The sequence below is a fragment of the Sceloporus undulatus genome, chromosome 4, assembly GCF_019175285.1.
Source record: "Sceloporus undulatus isolate JIND9_A2432 ecotype Alabama chromosome 4, SceUnd_v1.1, whole genome shotgun sequence".
In the NCBI taxonomy this organism is placed as follows: domain Eukaryota; kingdom Metazoa; phylum Chordata; class Lepidosauria; order Squamata; family Phrynosomatidae; genus Sceloporus; species Sceloporus undulatus.
The window spans coordinates 129,525,381-129,549,854 of NC_056525.1; the positions used below are offsets into that span (position 1 = coordinate 129,525,381).

The 24,474-nt window shown below is 44.8% G+C and overlaps 1 protein-coding gene across 5 annotated transcripts in view; it reads right to left on the reverse strand.

Annotated features, from left to right (window-relative positions):
- The window catches only part of PBX1 (PBX homeobox 1), a 550,595-nt gene that overhangs the window by 83,716 nt on the left and 442,405 nt on the right, over window positions 1–24,474 (reverse strand). For 4 of the 5 annotated variants that reach the window (XM_042463121.1, XM_042463117.1, XM_042463122.1 and 1 more), the window contains exon 6: window positions 13,973–14,132. In XM_042463121.1, the coding sequence (XP_042319055.1) occupies window positions 13,973–14,132 (160 nt within the window). The remainder of the gene's footprint in view (window positions 1–13,972; window positions 14,133–24,474) is intronic. The other variant, XM_042463120.1, reaches the window with a different exon arrangement.

Consider the following 24,474-nt stretch of genomic DNA (forward strand, 5'->3'; position numbering starts at 1 on the left):
CCCCCTAATCAACCTTCCTCACTTAGAATGCCCCTGGCAAACAGCATTCAGTGGTATGCCCAGAAGATCCAGCAGTACCAAATTGTGCAAGCCACCCTCCTTCCAGCAGTCCACCCAAAAGACATGGGAAAAACATCAATGACAACAATGCCCTTGGAGGCTATAAGTCACCTAATGGAGCAGAACATGGCACACATGAAGTACCTGCTGGCACAGCTGAAGCAGGAAGGGGAAAGGCAGAGTACATGAGGTGGATGAGCAAGCCCTCTGGTAGGAGGAACATCTCACGGTCACCCTAGAGGCCCAGACTACACTGTCTTCCACACTCTTGATACGGATCAGGCAGGGCAAGGACTGTGGCAAGGGAAATATGGAGTTCTTTAAGAACTTGAGGACAGGAAAAGTCCCAGCAGACTGGAGGAAAGCAAACATTGTTCCCATCTTCAGAAAGATAAAAACAGAGATTAAGAGGTCATATGATAGCCCTGTTTAAATATCTGAAGGGATGTCATATTGAGGAGGGAGCAAGCTTGTTTTCTGCTGCTCCAGAGAACAGGACCCAGAACAATGGATGCAAGCTACAGGAAAAGAGATTCCACCTCAACATTAGGAGGAACTTCCTGACAGTAAGGCCCCTCTCTTCCTCCTCTCCCTGCTTCCTCTGCATCTGCAGCAGAGGAAGAGGAAGAGCAGAGTAGAGAAGGAGGAGGAGGAAGGAAAAGGAGGGCAAGTGGCGGCAGCATGACGGAATGGGGAAAAGAAGCAGGAGGAATGCACATGAGGTGGGGTGGGATGGCAGTGATCCCTGGGAGCCGAAGGGCAGCAGGCTCGACTCACCCTCAGCCCCCAAGGCAGGCAGGCAGGCAGGTAGGTGGGCAAGGCAGGCTAGGAGGGGGCCCTCGGCCACTCAGCCAGCCGGCTTTCCCTCCCTCCGGAGAGGCCAAGGGCCGGGCAGAGCAGAGGGGAGCAGAGCGGAAGGTAGTGGATGCTTGGGCCTGATCAGGTGGACAGTATGGCCTCCTTCTCTGCCTCCCTCTGTCCCTCCACCGCAGGGCCGAGGAGGAGGAAGAGGAGGACGGTGGACAGCAGCAGTGGTGGGAGCAGGAGCCGGGTGGTGGCAAGTGGAGGCAGGTGCCTGGATCCTGCAGGAGCTGCCTGCCTTCCTGGTTTCTCTGCTTCTGCTGGCCTCCCAAAGCTCCTCGTGCCTGCTGCCCCTCGGCTCCTGGGGATCTCGCCCAGCCCACCCCGCCATCTCTGCATTCCTCCTGGTCCCTGGCCCTTCCCTACTCTGTTGCGCTGCCACCGCATGGCCCCCTTTCCCTTCCTCCTCTTCTCCTCTCCTTCCTTGTTCTTGTTCTCCCTCCTCCTCCTCTGCCAATGCCACCCCCGCGTGGGCTTGCCATCTGCATATGCTTAGAGGGAGGACTGTATATGGAACAACCCCCAGGATTCCATATAAGGAACATATATGGAACATCTTGTATGCAAATTACAAAAGAGCATTTATAGTTTAAAGCAGCCACCAGAGCATGGAGTGAGAAACTGAACCAACTTCTTATCAAAGAGGGGTTCACTCCAGGCACAGTTGATAAGTGTATACAAGAGAGTCAGAAATAATAAATGGACTTACAAGTTATGTGGATGATCTGATCCTATGCACTGAAGACAAAGCAGATAGTGAAGAGATAATCCAAAATTTCAAGAAAGAGATTGATCTCAAGAATTTGGGAAACATCTCACACTATCTTGGAGTGCAAATGCAAAGAAGTAGTGATGGAAGTTTCTTCCTGAATCAAAAACAGAAAATACTGGATCTTCTGGACTGTCTTGGTCTAAAGGATGCAACTGCTATGCCAGCTCTAATGGAAGTAGGATTCTTAAAGAACATTAAAAAACCTTTGCAAAATTGAGACATAGGACTGCAATTGGCAAACTCCTATACATTGCCAACTTCACCAGACCTGACATAGCAAATGCTGTTGACATCTTATACAGAATAGTCAACTTTCCTACAGAAGGAGACTTCTTTGCAGTTAAAAGAATTGCCAGATACTTAAAAGGAAGAGCAGATTACAAATTAATGCTGCCAGTCTGTTACCAACCACAGCTGATCGTTTATGCAGATGCAGACTGGGCTGCAGATCTGGCAGACAGAGAGTCAACCATCGAAAACCTAATCTTCTTATGGTGGAAGAGCTATAAACTTGACAAGTAAAAAGCAATCTACAATTACAGATTCTTCTACAGGTGCATAATGTGTTTCAGCAAAAGCAGCGTGTGATGAAATCAAATGGCTGCACAGCTTATTCCTGGACTTTGGGATAACAGAACCCAAACCGACAATTTTGATGCAAGACAATCAAAGCTGCATCAAGATTTCTCAGAGTGAAAAACCACTCAAGACATTGCTTTTCATAGTAAGGGACTGCTACCAAGGAAGGCTCAGTGCATGTAGCTTGACTGATACATGAATATATACACAGGTTGGCCATCATGTTTATGATCTTGATGTAACTGATACATGATTTTTTAAAAAATGACAAATATTGTCAAGTACATTTCCTAGCACTCTTTTTGGTTTTATTTTTTATTGTATTTTACACATGCTTCTGCCCATTCTTAACACAGAATCATTTCATGTCATATCACACAGTGACAGAAGACTGTCTCTAAAAGTGCATGTCAATAGTGTGAGGCAACCACTCTGTGATAAGCATACATAGATGATGCACATGCTTGCAAATATAGGCTTGTTGTATTCAAATTTCCCATCTTTAGGTTAATAACATCTTGGGTGTGCATCAACAAATTGAATGTCTGAAGCAGCCATATATATTTCCACTGTTCTGTATTAACATGAACTTAAGCAAAACAACAATACTAAGGCATGTTCTCTAAAGATCTACTGTTTCTTTCAAAATGTGGAGTTTTGGATTAACCCATGGGGAAACTCACATAAGACTCATGACAGGGTTTGTCCTCCCATTAGATAAAGAGAGAGATCACCTTTGGACCTACCATCACTCCAGAGCCTTCAAAAGCCGAGGAAGAACTCAGGCAGCAGAGGGCTTGCTTGGCCACACCTTTGCCACATCTACCATCACTCCAGAGGGGGCTGGCTTGGAGCTCCTGGCCTTGAAAGGGCATTCCTCCACCCCACCCCTCTCTGGGAATATCAGGCAGCAAGACAGCTGAGAGCCAGCCAGCCAGGACACTGAACTTCCCTTTTCTCCCCTCAACAGTGGGACCTGAGGAAGCACCAGCAGAATGGCAGTGAGATGAGGCGTGGCTAGAGCAACACCTGAGACGCCAAGCAGAGGTTTCTTAGCCACCCCTCCTTCCACCATCCTCAGCAACTGGGACATCAGACAGAGGCTTCCAAAGTCACCCTTCCTTATCTATTAGATCTTCGTATCTTGTGCTATTTAGGCTATGTTATCAAGCACTGTTGGCTATTATTTTTCTGCTTTTGTCATTTTTACTTTTTCTCTCTTTAATTATTGGATACTGAATCCTTTCTTTCTCATTGCTTCATGCATTTCCCATAATCTGATCCCAATTCCTATCTCTCAGCTTCCATTTGTTTGTTCACTCTGGAACTGTCGCTCTGTTGCTCCGAAAGCGACAGCAATTCACAATCTTTTTCTCTTTAGATCATTCTTCTTGCTTTTACTGAAACCTAGCTACCCATGATACTGCTACCTCTGCTGCCCTTTCTTTTGGTGGTCTTTCTTTCACCCACACAAGCTGCCCTAAGGGTGGTGGAGGACTGTGTTCGTAGCTTGGGGGTGCTCCTCGGCTCGTCACTTCACCTGTCGTCCCAGGTTGATGCAACTACCAGGAGTGCCTGTTATCAGCTTCGGCTGATATGCCAGTTACGCCCCTTCCTGGAATGGGAAAACTTTGAAATTGTTGTACACTCCCTGGTAACCTCTCATCTCGATTTCTGCAATGCACTCTACATGGGGCAGCCCTTATGCCACATTCGGAAGCTGCAACTGGTCCAAAACCGGAGCTCCTATTGAGGTAGTGTGGGGCAAGGGGAGGTATGGCGGTGGGAGAAGGGACTTGCGTTACAGAGGAAAGCGAGATCGATGCGTCATATCTATCTCCCCTTCCTGTCCCCCTCCCAACCAAAGGGACCTGAGGGTCATTCCAACCGTGCCACAAACCCTGTCGCTGCTCCTGTGCAATGCCAGGTCGATTAACAATAAGACCCACATAATTTATGATCTGCTGGAAGACAGCAAGTGCGACCTTGCTTGCATTACCGAGACCTGGCTAGGGCCTGAGGGAGACACTATGTGGGCACAGGCCCTTCCTGCCGGGTTTTCGGTGAAGGACCAGACCAGGTTAGGTGGGCGGGGTGTGTGTGGCCTTGGTACATAAGAACACCTTGTCTCTCACCAGGAACCACATCCGTCAAACTGCCTTTATCGAGTGTATTTACCTGACCCTGAAGGCTAGGGACAGTCTAGGGATTCTGTTGGTGTACCGGCCACCCCGTGTGCTAACGGACTCCCTTAACGAGCTGACACAGCTGGTTGCGGAGCTGATGCTGGAAACACCCAGGCTGTTAGTCCTGGGTGACTTCAACATCCCCTTTGCAGCCAACTATGTTCCATCCAGTGCGGCTTGGGAATTCATGGATACCATGACGGCCATGGGCCTGTCCCAGCTGATTTCGGGTCCTTCGCATTTTGCGGGTAATACACTGGATTTGGTTTTTTGTACGGATGCGGAAAATCCATGGGCGGAAATAACTAATATTTCCCCCCTGTCATGGACGGATCAGTTCCTCATGGAGGCAAAAATCAAGGTCTCTACCCAGATCCCCCCCGGGGGTGGTGGACCTACTAGGATGGTCCACCCTTGAAGGCTGATGGAACCCAAAAGGTTCCAAGAAGCCTTAGAGGGGAACATGGTTGGAAATGACGGCGACTCTGTTGATGCCCTGACTGGTATCTGGAATACCGGTCTTTCTAGGGCTATACACAGTATCGCTCCCAAGCACCCTCTCAGGCCCGCTTCCAAACGTAAGCCCTGGTATACAGAAGATCTCCGGGCAACGAAGCGGGTCCTGCGATGGCTAGAGCACCGCTGGCGGAAACACCTACGCTTAGCCGACAAGGCTCTCCTAGACCACCTTTTGGAGGACTACGGAGAGGCGATACGAGCAGCTAAGAATTCGTTCTATGGTGCTCGTGTCGCGTCCGCGGAGTCGCGTCCAGCAGAGATGTTCAGGGTGGTTAGGGAGCTAACTCAGATCCCTTCCACCCTGAACCAGATCCTTGAACCTTCTAAGGCCTGCTGTGACCAATTTAACAACTTCTTCGCGGATAAAACCTCTCGGATAAGCGAAGGTCTTAACGCCGGCATTAGGGCAGAACCAAGGGTAGAGGCATCCAGAGCCTCTGTGGACTCCATTAAACTGGATCAGTTTGAGTTGGTCAGTACCGATGATGTGGACAAGATGCTTGGAAGCGTTCGGAAGACAACCTGCTTTCTTGATCCCTGTCCCTCATGGCTAGTGGCTCAGGGGGGACCGGTGGTAACCTCGATGTTACACCGGATTATTAATACATCTTTGAGGGATGGGCAATTTCCATCCAGCTTGAAATTGGCCACTATAAAACCGCTGTTAAAAAAGCCCTCCCTCGACCCCCTGATACATAGTAATTATCGGCCAGTCTCGCTGCTGCCATTTCTGGGGAAGGTGATCGGGAGGGCGGTTGCAATCCAGCTTCAATCGATCTTGGATGAAACGGATTATCTGGACTCATTTCAAACTGGCTTTCGGGCGGGTTACGGGGTTGAGACGGCCATGGTCGCCTTGGTCGATGATCTCCGTCTGGGCATCGACAGGGGAAGCATGTCCCTGTTGGTGCTCTTGGACATCTCAGCGGCTTTCGATACCATAGACCATGGTATCCTTCTGGAGCGCCTGACAGAGGTGGGAATCAGGGGCACTGCGCTCCAGTGGTTCCGGTCCTACCTCTCTGGGAGGTTCCAGATGGTGCAGCTGGGAGACATGTGCTCCGATAAGAGGGCCCTTACATCTGGGGTCCCTCAAGGAGCCATTCTGTCTCCCATGCTTTTTAACATTTACATGAAACCGCTGGGAGAGATCATCCGGAGACATGGGGCGCGGGGTTATCAGTACGCTGATGACACCCAAATAGTCTTCTCTATGTCTCCGACTGATGCAGTGACTGAGGATGGCGTCTCTCCTCTCGTGGCCTGTCTGGAGTCGGTAATGGGCTGGATGAAGGAAAACCGACTCAGTCTGAATCCAGAGAAAACGGAGGTACTCGTGATAGGTTCCCCTGGTCCAGGAATGGCGGTGGTTCCACCTGTCCTGAACGGGATCACGCTTCCTGTGAAGGACTCTGTACGCAGTCTGGGGGTGCTTCTCGATTCATCGCTTCACCTTACAGCTCAGGTGAATGCGACGGTCAAGAGCTGTTATCAGCTTCGGCTTATTCGCCAGCTGCGCCCATACCTGGCCCAGAGGGACCTTGAAACGGTAGTACATGCTCTGGTAACCTCTCGATTGGATTTCTGCAATGCGCTCTACATGGGGCAACCCTTGTACCATATCCGGAAGCTACAGATGGTACAGAATATGGCAGCCAGACTGGTCACTGGTACTTCCAGGGCCAGTCATATTACACCTGTACTTAAAGATCTGCATTGGCTGCCCATTCGCTTCCGGGCACAATACAAGGTGTTGGTTATAACCTATAAAGCCCTACATGGCTTGGGCCCAGGATACCTTGAGGACCGCCTCTCCCCATACATTCTGCCCCGCACCCTCAGAACATCTGGGCAGCAACTACTGAGGGTTCCAGGGGCTAGACTAGCCTCCACAGCAAGGAGGTCATACTCCATCTTCGCCCCGACCCTCTGGAATACGCTGCCCATAGAGCTCCGCTCGGCCACCTCCCTGGCCCAGTTCAGGAAGGAATTAAAAACCTTCCTGTTCCGACTAGCATTCCCTGACACAAGTTCCAGCTAGTCTTCCCCCCTCTGACAGCAGTGGTAGCTGGTTGACGGGGTTTTAATATTGGTTTTAACAGTTTTATTGTATTTGTACTGTTGTTGTATTGTAATTATTCTGACCTGCTGTGTTGATGTATTGTATTGTTTTGATTTGCTGTGCACCGCCCTGATCACAGGAAGGGCGGTATACAAATAAAAATTTTATTTATTTATTATTTATTAAAACATGGCAGCCAGATTGGTGACTGGGAGTTCCAAGTTTGATTCTATCACACCTATGTTAAAATCCCTACACTGGCTGCCTATTAGCTTCCAGGCACAGTATAAGGTGTTGGTTATTATCTATAAAGCCCTACATGGCCTGGGTCCAGCTTACCTGAGAGAACGCCTCCTCTCATATAATCCTTCTTGCACTCTCAGGTCCTCAGGGAAGAACCTACTACAGTCACAGAGAACTAGACTGGTAACTACTTCCCAGAGGATGTTTTCTGCTGCTGCTCCAAAAATCTGGAACGATCTGCCTGACGAGATCCGCCAACTAACATTTTTCAAGGCCTTTAAGAAGGCAATAAAAACACATCAATTCTGACGGGCCTTCCCAAATTGATCCCCTAATTTCACTCTCCACATGCCTAAATTGCTCTCTTCGGACTGATTTGAATGCCTTTGACATTGTTTTCCTCTTTTTATATGCTGTTACCTGCCTTGATTCAACACAGGGAGAGGTGGGTTATAAATACACTCTATTATTACCATTATTATTATTGTTATTATTATTCCTACCAACTGTGATTGTGGTAGTACTGAGAAAGGCCTCTCCTGATGACCTTAGCGTCCAGGCTGGCTCAAACAGGGAGCTATGGTTTGCCACATAGCCTGGACTTGAGCCATACACGGTTTAACGGTCATCACCAACACTTTGAATTGTGTCCAGACACAAACTGGCAGCTAGTGAATGAATGAATGAAAATGAATGAAAATTTATTTATATACCGCTATTCCTATATAGATCATAGCGGTTTACAACATAAAATGATACAATTATAACAACGTATATCCCCAACAGTGTAAACAAATTACCCATAACCAATTCAAATCTATACAAAATCCTCCAAAAACCATTATATTACAATCATTAAAACCATACCATAAAACCATACAACAAAGTAGCTGGATCGAACAATATGCGAGAAGGGAGAAAAGGATAGTATTAAGGCACATGGGGGAATGCTTGACGGAAAAGAAAGGTCTTTAAATTTCTCTTGAACAAATCTAGAGAGGTGACAGAGCAGAGCTTGTCGGGCAAGGAGTTCCAAATCTGCGGGGCTGAGATGGAAAATGCCCTCTGTGAAAATGAAGTATATCTAGACTTCGGAACTCTTAGCAGATGTTTTCCACCTGATCTGAGAGTGCGGGGCGGACTGTATGGGGAGAGGCGGTCCTCCAAGTACCCTGGGCCCAAGCCATTTAGGGCTTTATAGATAATTACCAACACCTTGTATTGCGCCCGGAAGCGAATGGGCAGCCAATGTAGATCTTGCAATATAGGTGTTATATGGCTAGTCCTGGAACATCCAGTGACCAGCCTTGCTGCCATATTCTGGACCAATTGTAGCTTCCGGGTTTGGTACAAGGGTTGCCCCATGTAGAGCGCATTACAGAAATCCAGCCGAGAGGTTACCAGAGCATGTACCACCGTTTCCAGGTCCCCCCGGCCCAGGTAGGGTCACAGCTGGCGTATCAGCCGAAGCTGATAACAGGTGCTTCTGACCGTCGCATCCACCTGAGATAAGGTGGAGTGGCGAGTCCAGAAGCACCCCCAGACTGCGAACCGAGTCCTTCAAGAGGAGCGTGACCCCGTTCAGGACAGGTGGACAAATATCCTTCCCCGGGCCCGGGGAACCTATCACGAGTACTTCCGTTTTCTCTGGATTCAGGCTGAGTCTGTTTTCCCTCATCCAGCCCATTACCGACTCCAAGCAGGCATTTAGAGGAGAGATGCCATCCTTAGTCACTGCATCAGTCGGAGACACAGAGAAACATATTTGGGTGTCATCAGCGTACTGATAACACTGCGCCCTGTATCTCCAGATGATCTCTCCCAGCGGCTTCATTAAATGTTGAATAGCATAGGAGACAAAATCGCTCCCTGAGGGACACCAGATGTAAGGGCCCTCTTGTCGGAATGAAAGTCCCCCAGCTGCACCATCTGGAATCTACCAGAGAGGTAGGAACGGAACCACTGGAGCACAGTGCCCCCGATACCTAACTCCCTCAGGCATTCCAGAAGGATACCATGGTCGATGGTATCAAAGGCCGCTGAGATGTCCAAGAGCACCAACAGGGATGCGCTACCCCTGTCCATGCCCAGACGGAGATCATCAACTAAGGCAACCATGGCAGTATCAACTCCATAGCCCGCCCAAAAGCCGGTTTGAAATGGGTCTAGAAAATCCATTTCATCCAAGATCCCTTGAAGCTGGAAGGCAACTGCCCTCTCGATCACCTTCCCTAAAAAAGGCAGCAGCGAAACAGTCCAATAATTATTCCGAATCAGGGGGTCTAGGGAGGACTTTTTTAACAAAGGTTTTACAATGGCCATTTTTAAGCTAGATGGAAACTGCCCTGCCCTGAAGGCTGAATTAATAATACGGCGCAACATATCAGTTACAGCCGTTCCCCCCTGAGCTTCCAGCCATGAAGGACAGGGATCGAGAGAGCATGTCGTCTTCCTAACACTACAAAGAATCTTGTCCACATCCTCGGTACTTACAGACTTAAAATGATCCAGTATAACAGAGTCCACGGAAACTCTGGAGACCTCTACTCTAGATTCAGAACAAATACTGGCATCGAGATCAGCCCTTATCCGAGAGATTTTATCCGCAAAGAAGTTGTTAAACTCGTCACAGCAGGCCTTAGATGGTCCGAGAATAGGGTTAAAAGAGGGAGGCAGTTGGGTAAGCTCCCTCACTACCCTAAACAGCTCTGCCGGATGCGACTCTGCGGATGCAATACGTGCAGCATAGAACGAGTGCTTTGCTGCACTTATTGCCACTCTGGAGGCCTTCAAGAGGGACTCTAGGAGTGTCTTGACAGATAAATGGAGTTGTTTCAAAAGGGCATTGTGTAGTCCCATTAATAGTCTGGCTGCAGCTCTTTGGACCAGCTTAAGCTTCTGAAGACTCTTCAAAGGCAGCCATATCTGATGACTCATAGAATCATAGAATCGTAGAGTTGGAAGAGACCGCAAGGGCCATCCAGTCCAACCCCCTGCCGTACAGGAAATCACAATCAAAGCATCCCCAAAAGATGGCCATCCAGCCTCTGTTTGAAGACCTCTAAGAAAGGAGGCTCCACTACACTCCAAAGGAGTTTGTTCCTCTGTTGAACAGCCCTTACTGTCAGGATCCTCTTCGAATTTTAAGGAAGAATCTCTTTTCCTGTAGCTTGAATCTATTTCTACAGGTCCTAGACTCTGGAGCAGCAGAAAACAAGCTTGCTCCCTCCTCAATATGACATCCCTTCAAATATTTAAACAGGGCTATCATATCACCTCTTAACCTTCTCTTCTCCAGTCTAAACGTCCCCAGCTCCCTAAGTCGTTCCTCATAGGGCATGGTTTCCAGACCACCATTTTAGTCGCTCTCCTTTGGACACGCTCCAGTTTCTCAATGTCCTTTTTTAATTGTGGTGCCCAGAACTGGACATAGTATTCCAGGTGGGGCCTGACCAAAGCAGAATAGAGTGGCAAAGAATGGGTGCAGTTAGTGCACAAGTTTTAAATGTGCAAAAGCACTCCTGGTCACTATATAGAAACTTAGGCCTTCAAGCTCAAAGCTGAGTCCAGGAGTACCCTCAAATTGTGAACCTGTGTCTTCAGGGGGAATGTAACCCCATCTAACACAGTCTGGATCCCTATTCCCTGATCTGCCCTCCGACTGACCAGGATCACCTCTGTGTTGTCTGAATTAAGTTTCAATTTGTTTGTCCTCATCCATTCTATTACTCACAACAGACACTGGTTTAGGACCAGGGCAGCCTCCTTGGATTGAGGTGGAAAGGAATAATAGAGTTGAGTTTCATCTGCATATTGGTGGCATCACACCACAAACTTCAAATGACTTCTCCCATGTAGTTTCATGTATATGTTAAATAGCATAGGGGACAACACAGAACCCTGAGGGACCCCAGTGGTCAGGGGGCCAAGTCATCCAGCACCAGCTTCTGGGTCCGCCCCTCCAGGAAGGAACAGAGCCACTGTAAAACAGTACCTCCAAGTCCAATTCCAGAGAGGCTGCCCAGAAGGATACTATGGTTGATGGTTCAGCAGAACTAACAGGGACACACTCCCCTTGTCCAGTTCCCTGTGTAAGTCATCCACTAAGGCTGTCTCTGTTCCATAGCCAGGTCTGAAATCAAACTGAAATGGATCTAGATAGTCCATTTCATTCAGAAAGCCCTGGAATTGGGATGCCACCACACATTCCAATACCTCGCCCCAAAATGGCAGGTTGGAGACTGGCTGATAATTAATCATTATAGTGGGATCCAGGGATGGCTTTTTCAACAAAGATCTCTCCTTCTATTTCTGAATCATGTGGTGAAAGAGATCAAACCATTGCTAACTTGTGAAATGTTAGTAAAATGTTACCAAAATGTTACCTCCATGAGGGCAGAAAGCAGACCTAATAAAAAGGCCAGTTCCCTCATATAATGTTAACGCTGCGAAAACCAGTAAGGCAACATATACCATCTCCATTTTCAAAAGTCATACAAAATGATGGCAATTTGTGATGTGTTATCATGTCAAAGTTATTGTGAGATTTAACTTCTGTAATATCTCTTGCCTTAATGTGGAAAGTTGGGTTAATGCCAGAAATAAAAGTGCATTCTTCAACATTGTTTGCAAATTCTGTAGTTCTAACTTCCATGACAACCCACCTCACAAATCATGACTCACTCTGAGGCCAGAAGCAACATAGAATCATAGAGTTGGAAGAGACCACAAGGGCCATCCAGTCCAACCCCTTACCATGCAAGAACTCACAATCTTAGATAACTGCTATATGACAACTGCACACACAGGTTTATTAACCATCAGGTGGAGGCAGTGGTGATATCAGGGAGAAGCACATGGCCTGGAGTGAGACATGGTGTCACTAGAAATTCTAATTTTAAACAACAGTTTTCCAGAAAGAGGGAATCATTCGGTTTAGAATACTGCACCTCGCTAACATCTAAATGAATACCAAAAGAAGATTCAGCTTGCATAGATGCTGTTACTTTGCACTGAGCAGATAGTTCCACTATCAAGGTGAATTAGTTTCCATGATTGGCAATAATGGGGTGGGGAAAGGTGCAGCTTTCCATTTTCCATTGGTTAGACCCCATGGCCAAGCCCCAGTGACCTAATATGTGAACAAGGGCTCACCATGCCACAGACTCCACTGGAAATGGGGAGATATTTGACTTCACTGTTTAATCATTCAGACATTAAGTAATTCAGTGCAGGAGCCATATCGTGTTTTGTAATAGTATGCAGGCTCTCTTGGGGAATGGCCTTATTGGACTGGGCTTCTTGGCAGCTTTACAAAAATGCTATATATTCAGCTGTACCCCACATCATTTTAAAACCTGAAAAAAGGATATCAATCCCATAGCCTAGAGTACTTGACCTACAGTAAACTTTGATCACACTCTGGTCCTCAGACTGACCTTTGTACAAGGCCCAAAAAGTCACACATGAAAAATTTGTCATCATTTTTCCTAAACAATATAAATATGTACTGTAACATGGAACAATAAATCTGATAAGAGTGCTATGAGTATCAAAATGAGACAATTATGATTTTATTTTGTTATTTTAGTCCTAAAAATTTCACCCTGCCTATCCACATAGTACTCAAGGCAGTTTGGATTAATTTACTCTGTGAGAAGCTAGCATGAGAACAATGCCACATATCAGACAAATAGAAGCAGAAATTCCATTTACTCCACTGAGTGCCAGACATGGCAATTCCGACATTACTAAAAAAAAATCCAAAAACAAAGAAACAAACAAAAAACCAAACCAAAAAGCCCCCACACAAGATAAATTGACAAAGATGATGGAGTGACCAAGCAATAACCAAGGGAAAGGATTCACTATGGAGATTACTGCACTAGGGTAAAAGCGTTCCCCAATGTGTTCTCAGGAGCGCGAGCCTGGAACGTGATGAGGGCCAGAACGCTAGTTTACTGCACAGCGGAACGCCGCCATCGCCGCTGGGCGTTCCAAATGTGTTCCCAATGTGTTCCAGGGAGGCCATTTCTGGGAATGGTTTTGAAACCGTTCCCAGGAAATGGCCTCCCTGGAACACATTGGGAACACATTTGGAACGCCCGGCGGCGATGGCGGCTTTCCGCTGTGCGGTAAACTAGCGTTCTGGCCCCTCATCTACGTTCGCCCGTGAGAACGCATTGGGGAACGCTTTTACCCTAGTGCGGTCATCTCCAAAATATAGATCTAAATAACATGACAAAGGACATCCTGAGCAAAAGCCCCATTAAACTATATCTGTAGCTCCTGTTCATTTCAAATATAGTCCTGGTGAATCATGACTCCTGAATTTGTTAGATTATTTATCTGGGTTACCCAGTGATAAATGACTTCCCCTCTGAAAACATAAAAACTGTATATGGACAAATTTTCTCCTAAGATAATCAGCATCTCAGGAAAAAAATTACCCATAAAATGTCCTCAACATATTCCTCTGAATTACACAGCACAACAATAATGCCTTTAGAAACAAAAAACAGACAGGAACAAAATAGTCTAAATTTTCCAAAAGAGAACAAACCAAAGAGGAAACCAAATTAAAAGCAACCAAGAAATGTACATTGATACAAAGAAGAAGAAAACAAAATCAAAAACTCCCATGTAAAGAAAATGAACAATAACAACCCAAAAGAAAAAAAAAAAACTAACCAGCTGAATTAGGAGTTGAGGGTGAGTTAGCTTGGCTTCCATGGGCTGACACATTTGTAGCAGTGACAGCCGTTTTGGCAGCATAAATATTGGCTTCCTCTTGAAATTTACCTATGTTCTTCTTGTACCGGATTCTCTTATTTCCAAACCAGTTAGATACCTAGAGCAAGTTTGAAAAAAGACAAAAAACAGTTACTAAAAGTTTAAAGATATGACCAGGGTGGTAAACCAAGAGAAAGGAAGGAAAGAATGGCAAGGTAATTAAAGCCAATAAATAGTTTAAAAGAAATTCCTCTCTGAATTTAGAAAACAGACTCATAAAGACATCAGAATCACATCTAAATACCACATACATATTTATATTATAGAACTATGGGCTTTTAAAAATGTTTTCTATTTCTTGAGACTTTAGACCTTACATTAAAACTGCTTTTTCAAATATTTCTTTCCCAGAACTTTTTTCAAGTGCTTCTGATTTGATTTATAGAATCAATAAGCGAAAGAATCTGAAAAAACAAGAGAGACATCATGTCCCAACCACTATTCGAAATCCACAATTCTCCAGAAATGAGTTTCATCATAAAAGAGGTAAACACATTCCTCTGAATTACACAGAACTACAGAACTATGTTGTAAACAGATGAAAAGAAAACAAGATAAGAAATAACTAGAAAACTGCTGGAAAACTTTGATTTTCTGCCTTTCTTACGGATATGTACAGAAGTTTGGGAGTTGTTGTAATGAAGAACTACTGTGTGTGTATAAGTGTGTGTGTTTGTGTGTATCCACACACCTACAAATATATAAATGAACAAAAGTTTCATTAGAACTTTTAAAGTAGAGATTAGATAGCCACCTCTCAGAGATGCTTTAGCTGTAGATCCCAACATTACCAGAAGTTGGACTAAACAGCTCTTGGGGACTTTCCCAGCTCTACAATTCTGTGATTTTCTATCAATTAAAAAATAGAACTTAGAACTAATTATTGAAATGCTAACTTGGATAGCTGTTATAGCATTCTTAGGAACAGGAAGACAATAATTGCTTATGGGTGCTTTTGAATGGAAGCTTTAGGTGTTGTTTTTCCTTAGCAGATTTTTTTTTTTTGGTGGTAAGAAAACAAGACAGAAGTAGTGGTGGAAAAACATGCAAGGGTTACAAATGGTAGATGTTGTGTTCTAGATTGTGCATAAAATTATGCCAAAAAGTCAAGACAATTCCACAGTAAAAGAGAGAAGATATGTGTTTTCTCACTAAATAAATAATTAATTATCAAAAGATGGGACTACTGATATATGTCCTGAGCAGACATTTATTCAGAGCATAAGTGAATATTTTGGAGGAAGATGGATTGTATCTGCCTACTCTACCCCTGATCTCCATGCCAGGAGCCAACAGTGGACTTCCGTTAGAGGACTAAGAGAAACCAAATGGAATCAGAGGCCAGAATATCTTCACTTTATCTTAGCCAGAAGGTCTAGAGGCAATGCCAGGATAACTTCTTTTAATCTTCAGGCCCTCCATGCTCCCAACCGCCCCAGACCAAGTTTTCTTATGTGTGGCACAGTAGAGAGGGGAGGAAAGACATTTCAGTTGTGATTCCAGCACAACACTGGATTTAAATTCTTGTCTACCAAGGGACCTATGTGTCTATGATGCAATATGCATACAAACTGACTGTGTTATTGATATGCTGCAATAATGTTGAGTACAAACTGAATACAGTGGGCCACTGGTATCTGCTGGAGTTTGGTTCTAGGGCCCCTTGTGGACTGAGGTCCCATTAAATACAATGGTAGAGTAAATTAGTGTCCCTTACATGAAGTGGCAAAATTAAGCTTTGCTTTTGGAATATATCTATATCTATATTTATATCTATCTATATATATATTATTCTCATTTTTGGTTGACTGTGGATAAGGAATTCATGGATACAGAGGGCTGATTGTAATCAGAGCCTAATGGATTATGAACTGATTATAAGCTGAACATGAAGACAGGCTCACCAAATGGCACTTCAAATTCATATATAATCATAATAATAGGATTTATTTATATGCCGCCCAATTACTGGGAATTCGGGCAGCTTACAACAGAGGGGATAATAGACGGTTCCCTGCCCTCAGGCTTACAATCTAAAAAGACACGACACAAAAGGAGAAGGGAATGGTGAGGGGGGGAGGAGATGAGGTCCAGCATTCTTCTCTCCCTCTGAGGCATGGACCAAGGCAGATGGACTGGAGGGAGGGCTCTTCTTCTTCAGGCTAACACTGATGGAGCTGGACCAGCCTATTCTCTCCCTCATAGGCCGAAGGATGACAGTTAAGGAGAGAGGAGCCTCTTTCTTCAGGCTAGCCCCGATGGAGCTGGGCCAGGCTATTCTCTCCCTCATAGGCCGAAGGATGACAGTTATGGAGGGAGGAGCCTCTTTCTTCAGGCTAGCCCTGGTGGAGCTGGGCCTGCCTGGTCAACTCCCTCATAGGCTGAAGGATGACAGTTATGGAAGGAGGAGCCTCTTTTTTCAGGCTAGCCCTGATGGAGTTGGGCCAGCCTATTTTCTCCCTCACAGGTATATATATGCTGCTGGCAAGGGTAGCAAACAAAATTCTGATACTTCCTCCTTGGAACAATTAATTTATATGCCACCTTTCCACTGAAAACAGAATTGAAAGCAGCTAGCAAAAATATAGATAAAACACAGAAATAAATTAAAACATAAAAAATAATTAAAGTACATCAATTTCATGCTTCTACAGATATCTGGATGGTGTTAAACAGAATTACATAGGTGCAAGCATATCAGCTCTATGCTAAATGGTGATGGAGTCTTGTTATTCAGAGGCAGTATACTCTGAATAATTAATAATGAGGGATGTGGTGGCTCAGCAGTTAAGATGCTGACTCTGACGAGATCGCAAGATAGGAAGGAAGGTCGGCAATTCAAGGCCCAGGCACTGTGTGATGGAGTGAGCTCCTGTCACTAGTCCCAGCTTCTGTCAACCTAGCAGTTCAAAAGCATGTAAAAGTGGAAGTAGCTAAATAGCTGGCCAAGCATGTAATAGTGGAAGTAGCTGGCCACATGACCATGGCGTTGTCTTTGACAATGCTGGCTCTTTGGCTTAGTAACAGAGATGAGCACTGCCTACTACAGTTGGACACAATCTAACAACTTTGTCAAAGGGGAACTCTTTACCGTTTTTATACTTCTAATTGCAAGAAAACTTCATGATGGGAGGTAAATGACTTCTCCTTGCTCATATACACTTGGCCAGATTTTGTTTTACACCTTGAGAAATTTACTTGCTATCCATCATGATGATTGCTATTTATTTCCAAAACCTCACACCAGCATAGAGTCATGGTGATGCAGGAACCAGAATAGCTAACTGGAAAATCATTTTCATTTCAACTGAGGCAACATACATATACTTTCTCATTTATGGTCAAAGTATTTAGAGTAAGAACAACTTGGCTGATATGCTACAACAGGTTGTGTTAAATAAAAATAAAAATGGCATGTCTTAAAGAATAAAAAAAAAAGTCATATTGCATGTGCCCTTTCACAATTGACTCAGAAGCATTTGTGTTTTGATTGTCTAAGTCCCTGGAAGGCTTGAGAAGAGAACCTGAATTCTTTGGCATAGAAAAGTTATCTTTTTTGCTTTCTACATAAAGTGCTGGCTTTTGTGCAAAGCGTAAATTGTTTGTGCAAACATTTTATTTTTATTTATTCTGGAGTGCATGAGTTAAGCAAGGGCTGGAGATATTAGCCAAATGACTATAGAGAGAATAAGGCAAATCCTGAAAGCCAGGTGGAGAGCAACAATACCATAAGGGATTATGAGGTGCTGGGTAGAAATCTGAAAGAGCTGGGTGCACAAGTTGTAATCTCATAATCACAAAATATCAAAAACAAGTCATGCCAGACTACTGTTATCTCTTTTTTTCATAAAATTACCAGCTTGGTAGACGAAGGGAATGTTGTGGATGTAGCATATCTTGATTTCAGTTAGGGGGAATTCCAGCAAGAGATGGGTTGAATCTCACACCAGTGGTCAGAAACATTTTTACCAATAGTTTCAAAAATTTGATCAGAACAGCTTTAAACTGAGATATGTGGGGGAGGGAGACAGTACTTTGGTAGGCAGGAGTTCATCAAGGGCTGGAGATAATAGTCAAACTGTTATAGAGGAAACAAGGCAAATAGTGCAGGGACCCACCAATGGGAGGGAGAAAACTTTACACAGGCACCTAGGATGGAGAACCCATGGTCTTCAATGTCTCTACACTAATGCACAAAGCATGGGAAATGAGCAAGATGAACTTGAACTCCTAGCACAACAAAGCAAATACGATATAATAGGCATCACTAAAACCTGGTGGCATGAGTCACATGATTGGAATGTAGTAATATAACTGCTGGATGTTTGGATGATATCTTCCTACAACAGATGGCCACACAACCAGAAAGGTGAGAAGTAGTAGTGACAGATGAGTTCACCTATCCAGATATTTGCTGGAAGTCAAAGCCAGCCAAGAGTTTGAGGTCCAGCAAGCTCCTCACTTACTTGGTAGACAATGCCATTGTCAAAATAGTGGAAGAAGCAACAAGGGGATCAATTACTTTACCTCTGATCCTAATCAACAGGGATGACTGGGTTAATGGGGTGCAAGTGGTGGGATCCTTGGGTGGGAGTGATCATGTTCTCCTGGAGTTTGTTATACAGTGGAAAGGGAAAGCCAAGCATAGTCAGACATGCATTCTAGACTTTAGGAGAGCTGATTTCAGTAAACTTAGGGAAATACTGGGGGTTATCCCATGGTCAGGAATACAAAAAGAGAAGGAAGTTCAGGAAGGATGAGAGTTTCTCAAAAGAGAGATACAAAACGCGCAATTTCAAAGTATTCCAATGAAGAGGAAAAAATGGGAGGTCATCTTGAGAAATCAGGATAGATGACTAAAGATTTTTCAAATCAGCTAAGTTGTAATCGGGACATGTATAAGAAATGGGAAAAGTGGGAAATCACTAAAAAGGAATTAAACCAAATAGCTAGCATTTGTAAGGGAAAAGTCAGGAAAGCTAAAGCACAGAACGAGCTCAGGCTTGCTAGAGAGTTTAAGAACAATAAAAAGGGCTTTTTTGATTATGTCCACAACAAAAGGAAGAAGGAGGAAATGGTAGGGCTACTGCATAGAAAAAATGGTGAAATGCTAAAAGGGGACACAAAAAAGACAGAACTACTCAACACCTTCTTTGTCACAGTCTTCTCACAAAAGGAAAAGGATGTTCACCCTGAGGAAAAATGAAGCAGAAGACACAGCAGGGAAAATACAGCCCAGAATGAGTAAAAAAGAAGTACAGGAATATCTGGTTAGTCAATGAATCCAAATCACCAGGGCCAAATAGAGTACATCCAAAGGTATTAAAAGAACTGGCAGAATTAATCTCAGAGCCAGTGGCAATAATATTTGAGAATCACTGAACAACAGGGGGCCAAGTGAATGTAAAGAGGCAAATGTTGTGCCCATCTTCAAGAAAAAGAAGGGGGAAAAAAAAGGGGGGGGGGAGACGGAACGAACCCAAACAATTATTGCCCAGTTAGCTTGACATCAATACCAGGAAAGAGCAGATCATTGAACAAAGGGTCTGTAAGCATTTACGAAAGAATTCCATAATCACAAAATGTCATGGGTTTCTCAAAAACAAGTCATACCAGACTGAAGTTTTACTCTTCCCTCCCCCCCCCCAATAAAATTACCAGCTTGGTAGCTGAAGGGAATGATGTGGATGCTAGTAGCTGAAGGGAATGCTGTGGATTTAACAAGGTTCCCCACAATATTCTGGTAAACAAACTAGTAAAATGTGGGTTAGACAATGCAACTGTTAGGTGGATTTGTGATTGGTTGACCAGCTGAACCCAAAGAGTGCTCAGAAATGGCTCCTCTTCATTCTAGAGAGAAGGGACTAGTGTAGTTTCACAGGGGTGTGTTGTGTTGCTATTCAGCATCTTTATTTTTTAAAATACTTAATTTTTATCATCAATAAAATTCAAACTGATAAAAATATTATATTTTGTTACGTCAACAAATGGATTTTCATAATTCTTATTGAACTGCATTTCCAAATGCCTTGGAAATGTTGGTGGTATCGTTGCTGATTACCATATATACTTATGTATAAGTCAACTAGACAAGGTAACTGTTGGGCTAGACAAGGTAACTGTTACATGGATATGTAATTGGTTGACCGGCCAAACTCAAAGGGTGCTCAACAATGGTTTCTTTTCATCCTGGAGAGAAGTGACCAGTGGGGTTCCACAAGGCTCTGTCCTGGGCCCAGTGCTATTCAACATCTTTATCAATGACTTGGATGACCATATTGGGAGCATAGTTATAAAATTTTCAGATGACACCAAATTAGGAGGAGTAGCAAATACCCAGAGGACAGGATCAAAATTCAAAATGACCTGAATAGACTAGAAAGCTGGGCCAAAGGTAACAAAATGAAATTCAGCAGGGAGAAATGTAAGGTACTGCACTTAGGGTGGAAAAATGAAATGCACAGATATAGGATGGGGGATACATGGCTGAATGAAACTACATGTGAAAGTGATCTAGGAGTCCAAGTAAACATGAGTAAACAGTGCGATGCGGCAGGTAAAAAGGCCGATGCAATTTTAAGTTACATCAATAAAAGTGTAGTGTCTAGATCAAGAGAAGTAATAATGCCACTCTATTCAGCTTTGGTCAGGCCCCACCTGGAATACTGCATCCAGTTCTGGGCACCACAATTCAAAAAGGATGTTGAGAAACCTGGAGCATGTCCAAAGGAGGTGAAGGGCCTGAAAACCATGCCCTATGAGGAACGACCTAGGGATCTGGGGATGTTTAGCCTGGAGAAGAGAAGGTCAAGAGGTGATATGATAGCCCTGTTTAAATATTTGAAGGGATGTCATATTTAGGAGGGAGCAAACAAGCTTCATTTATATACCGCTTCATACTGCCTAAGCAGTGTCTAAGCAGTTTACAACTGTAAGCTAATTTGCCCTCAATAATCTGGGTACTCATTTTAGTGACCTCGGAAGGATGCAAGCCTTGAGCCCTTTTGCTGCTCTTGAACTCGCAACCTTATGGTTTTGAGTGAGTGGCTACAGTACAGGCCTTTAACCGCTGCTCCAGAGAACAAGACCTGGAACAATGGATGCAAGCTACAGGAAAGGAGATTCCACCTCAACATTAGGAGGAACTTCCTGACAGGAAGGGCTGTTCGATAGTGGAACACACTCCCTCAGCGTGTAGTAGAGTCTCCTTCCCTGGAGGTCTTTAAACAGAGGCTTGATGGCCATCTGTCAGGGATGCTTTGATTGAGAGTTCCTCCATGGCAGGGGATTGTGGTCTCTTCCAACTCTATGATTCTATGACCTCATGTATAAGTTGAAGGCAGTTTTGGGGCAAAAATCATGGATTTTGATATGACGTGTGGATAAGTAGAGGGTCAAACACTGGGGCATGTTACAAAAGATCTAAAGGGGGGGAAAGATCCACTTCCATTCCTCCTTCTCCCTCTATGGACTTCTCCCAAGGGTTACGGTCTCGGCATGTAAAATGGGGAAATAAACCCCATCATACATGCACATACATGCACATATACACATGCACACACACACTCCTTCTCCCTTTACCACCAGCATTTTTAAGGCTCATGGCTTTCAAAACAGGGTAGAAACCTCTCTCTCTCTCTCTTCTTTTCACCACTAGAATTTCCAAGGCTCATGGCTTGTAAAATGGGGTACAAACCTCTCTCTCTCTCTCTCTCCTTCACCACCAGAATTTCCAAAATGGGGTACAAGCCTTGGCATACTCTCTCTCTCCCTTGCCTCACCAGCTGTTTGTTAGCTCTGCATACGAAGGAAGGCTGTGTAACACAGAGAGAGACAAGAGAATGGTGGGGACTCAAACCAGGGGGGGGGGGGGTTGAACTCTCTCTCTCTCTCTTTTCTCAGCAGCTGTTTGTTAGCTCTGGCTACAAAGGAAAGCTGAGGGATAAGACACACACACACACACACACACACACACACACACACGATGTACAGGGACTCAAATGGGGAGCTGTTTAAAGATCCCTAGCTACGAAGAAAGGGTGGGCACTTCTTTTAGGAACTTTATAAACAGTATTAACCAATTGCCCCATATATAAGTTGACCCATGAATTTGGAATCCAGTTTGGGGCATAAATTTCTTGGTTTTATTCTACTTTATTTTTTTGCATTTACATTTGTTTTGCTCAACTTTATATAGCTTAGCTATTTTTACAGAAGTTAAGTGCCAAAGGAAGTCCATTTTTTGGTAGTTTCCTCTGATATTTTGACATTACGTGGACTGAAATGTCTTTTTCCCCCCTTGCATGTTGCCAGCTTTCTAGTTCAATCTCTCTGCCAACATCTGTTGCCCATTTTATCATGGGCGCGTTACAGACTGCCCCTTTGGGGCGGCCTGTAGGCGCGCCTTTCCCTGGTGTATTGGGGCTTCACCAGCCAGAACGGCAGCCGCTGAGGCCCCGATCCGCTGCTTTCCGGACGGAAAGGCCGCTTCCCCGCAGCCTGGAAAGGGATGTCCTTGGGGCTTCCATTCAAGCCCCAAGGACACCCCGTGGCGGTGGGGAGGAAGAGAAAGGGTCCGCTTGGCCCCTTTCTCCCTTGTTTTGCTGGGCGCAGCTGTCTGAAGGCTGCGCCCAGTGACGCAAACCAGGAAGGAGGTTCGTTTCGGAGCTCCTTCCTGCTCTGTGGAAAGGGCGCGTTAAGTGCCCTCGTGTGGAGCGATGGCGTCATGTCCGCACGCCTTGTTTGGAGGCGGCGTGTTTGTGACGCCATCAGGCAGTGGCCGTGTGGAAGGCCGCCACCATTTTGTGCACGCGGAGTGCGTGCGAGGTTAGGGGGGTGCGGAAGCACTGCCCCTTCCTAACCCTAGTACGCGGTCTGCATGTACTTTAATGGCGGTCGTAACCGCCATTATTTCTTTTATAACATCTCGTTCTAGGTGTTTTATCAGAACGAGCTCTAAAGAGGTACTATTCCATTGTGACTCCTCTAGCTGCCTCTGTTGCATGCTGGGGATTGGCAGTTTTAAGGAGGGGTATTTAGAATTCTCAGGCAGAGAAGTTCAGCTCCTTAAAACTGCCAATCCCAGCATGCAACAGGAGGCTGCTAGAGGAGTCACACTTTAAGAGCATAGTGTGATAAACATCCTAGTTTCCTTTCTAGTAAAATTTTATATAATTTTGAAATCAATTTCTTTTCACTCCCTTCTAGTAATTTGTCTAATTCATGTTTCTTAGTCTCCAACCCTTCCTGTTTTTGATCAAGTTTAAATCTGTGTATGGTGTGAGTGATCATAGAATCATAGAGCTGGAAGAGACCACAAGGGCCATCCAGTCCAACCCCCTGCCATGCAGGAAATCCAGATCAAAGCATCCACAACAGATGCCCATCCAGCCTCCGTTTGAAGACCTCCAAGGAGGGAGACTCCACTACACTCCGAGGAAGTGTGTTCCACTGTCGAACAGCCCTTACTGTCAGGAAGTTCCTCCTAATGTTGAGGTGGAATCTCTTTTCCTGCAGCTTGCATCCATTCCTCCGGGTCCTAGTCTCTGGAGCAACAGAAAACAAGCCTGCTCCCTCCTCAATATGACATCCCTTCAAATATTTAAATAGGGCTATCATATCACCTCTTAATCTTCTTTTCTCCAGACTAAACATACCCAGCTCCCTAAGGCGTTCCTTATAGGGCATGGTTTCCAGACCCTTCACCATTTTAGTCACCCTCCTTTGGACACACTCCAGTTTCTCAATGTCCTTTTTGAATTGTGGCGCCCAGAACTGGACACAATATTCCAGGTGGGGCCTGACCAGAGCAGAATATAGTGGCACTATTACTTCCCTTGATCTAGACACTATACTTCTATTAATGCAGCCTAAAATCACATTGGCCTTGTTAGTTGCCGCATCGCACTGTTGACCCATGTTCAACTTGTGGTCTACTTGGACTCCTAGATCCCTTTCACATGTAATTTCATTTAAGCCAGGTGTCCCCCATCCTATATCTGTGCATTTCATTTTTCCGCCCTAAGTGCAGTACCTTACATTTCTCCCTGTTGAAGTTCATTTTGTTAGCTGTGGCCCAGCTTTCTAGTCTATTCAGGTCATTTTGAATTTTGATCCTGTCCTCTGGAGTATTAGCTATTCCACCTAATTTGGTGTCATCTGCAAATTTGATAAGTATTCCCCCAATTTTTCTCTAAGTCATTGATAAAGATGTTGAACAGTACTGGCCCCAGGACAGAGCCCTGTGGGATCCCACTGGTCACTTCTCTCCAGGATGAAAAGGTGCCATTGTTGAGCACCCTTTGGGTTTGTCCAGTCAACCAATTACAAATCCACATAACTGTTGCCTTGTCTAGCCCACATTTTACAAGGTTGTTTGCAAGAATGTCATGGGGAACTTT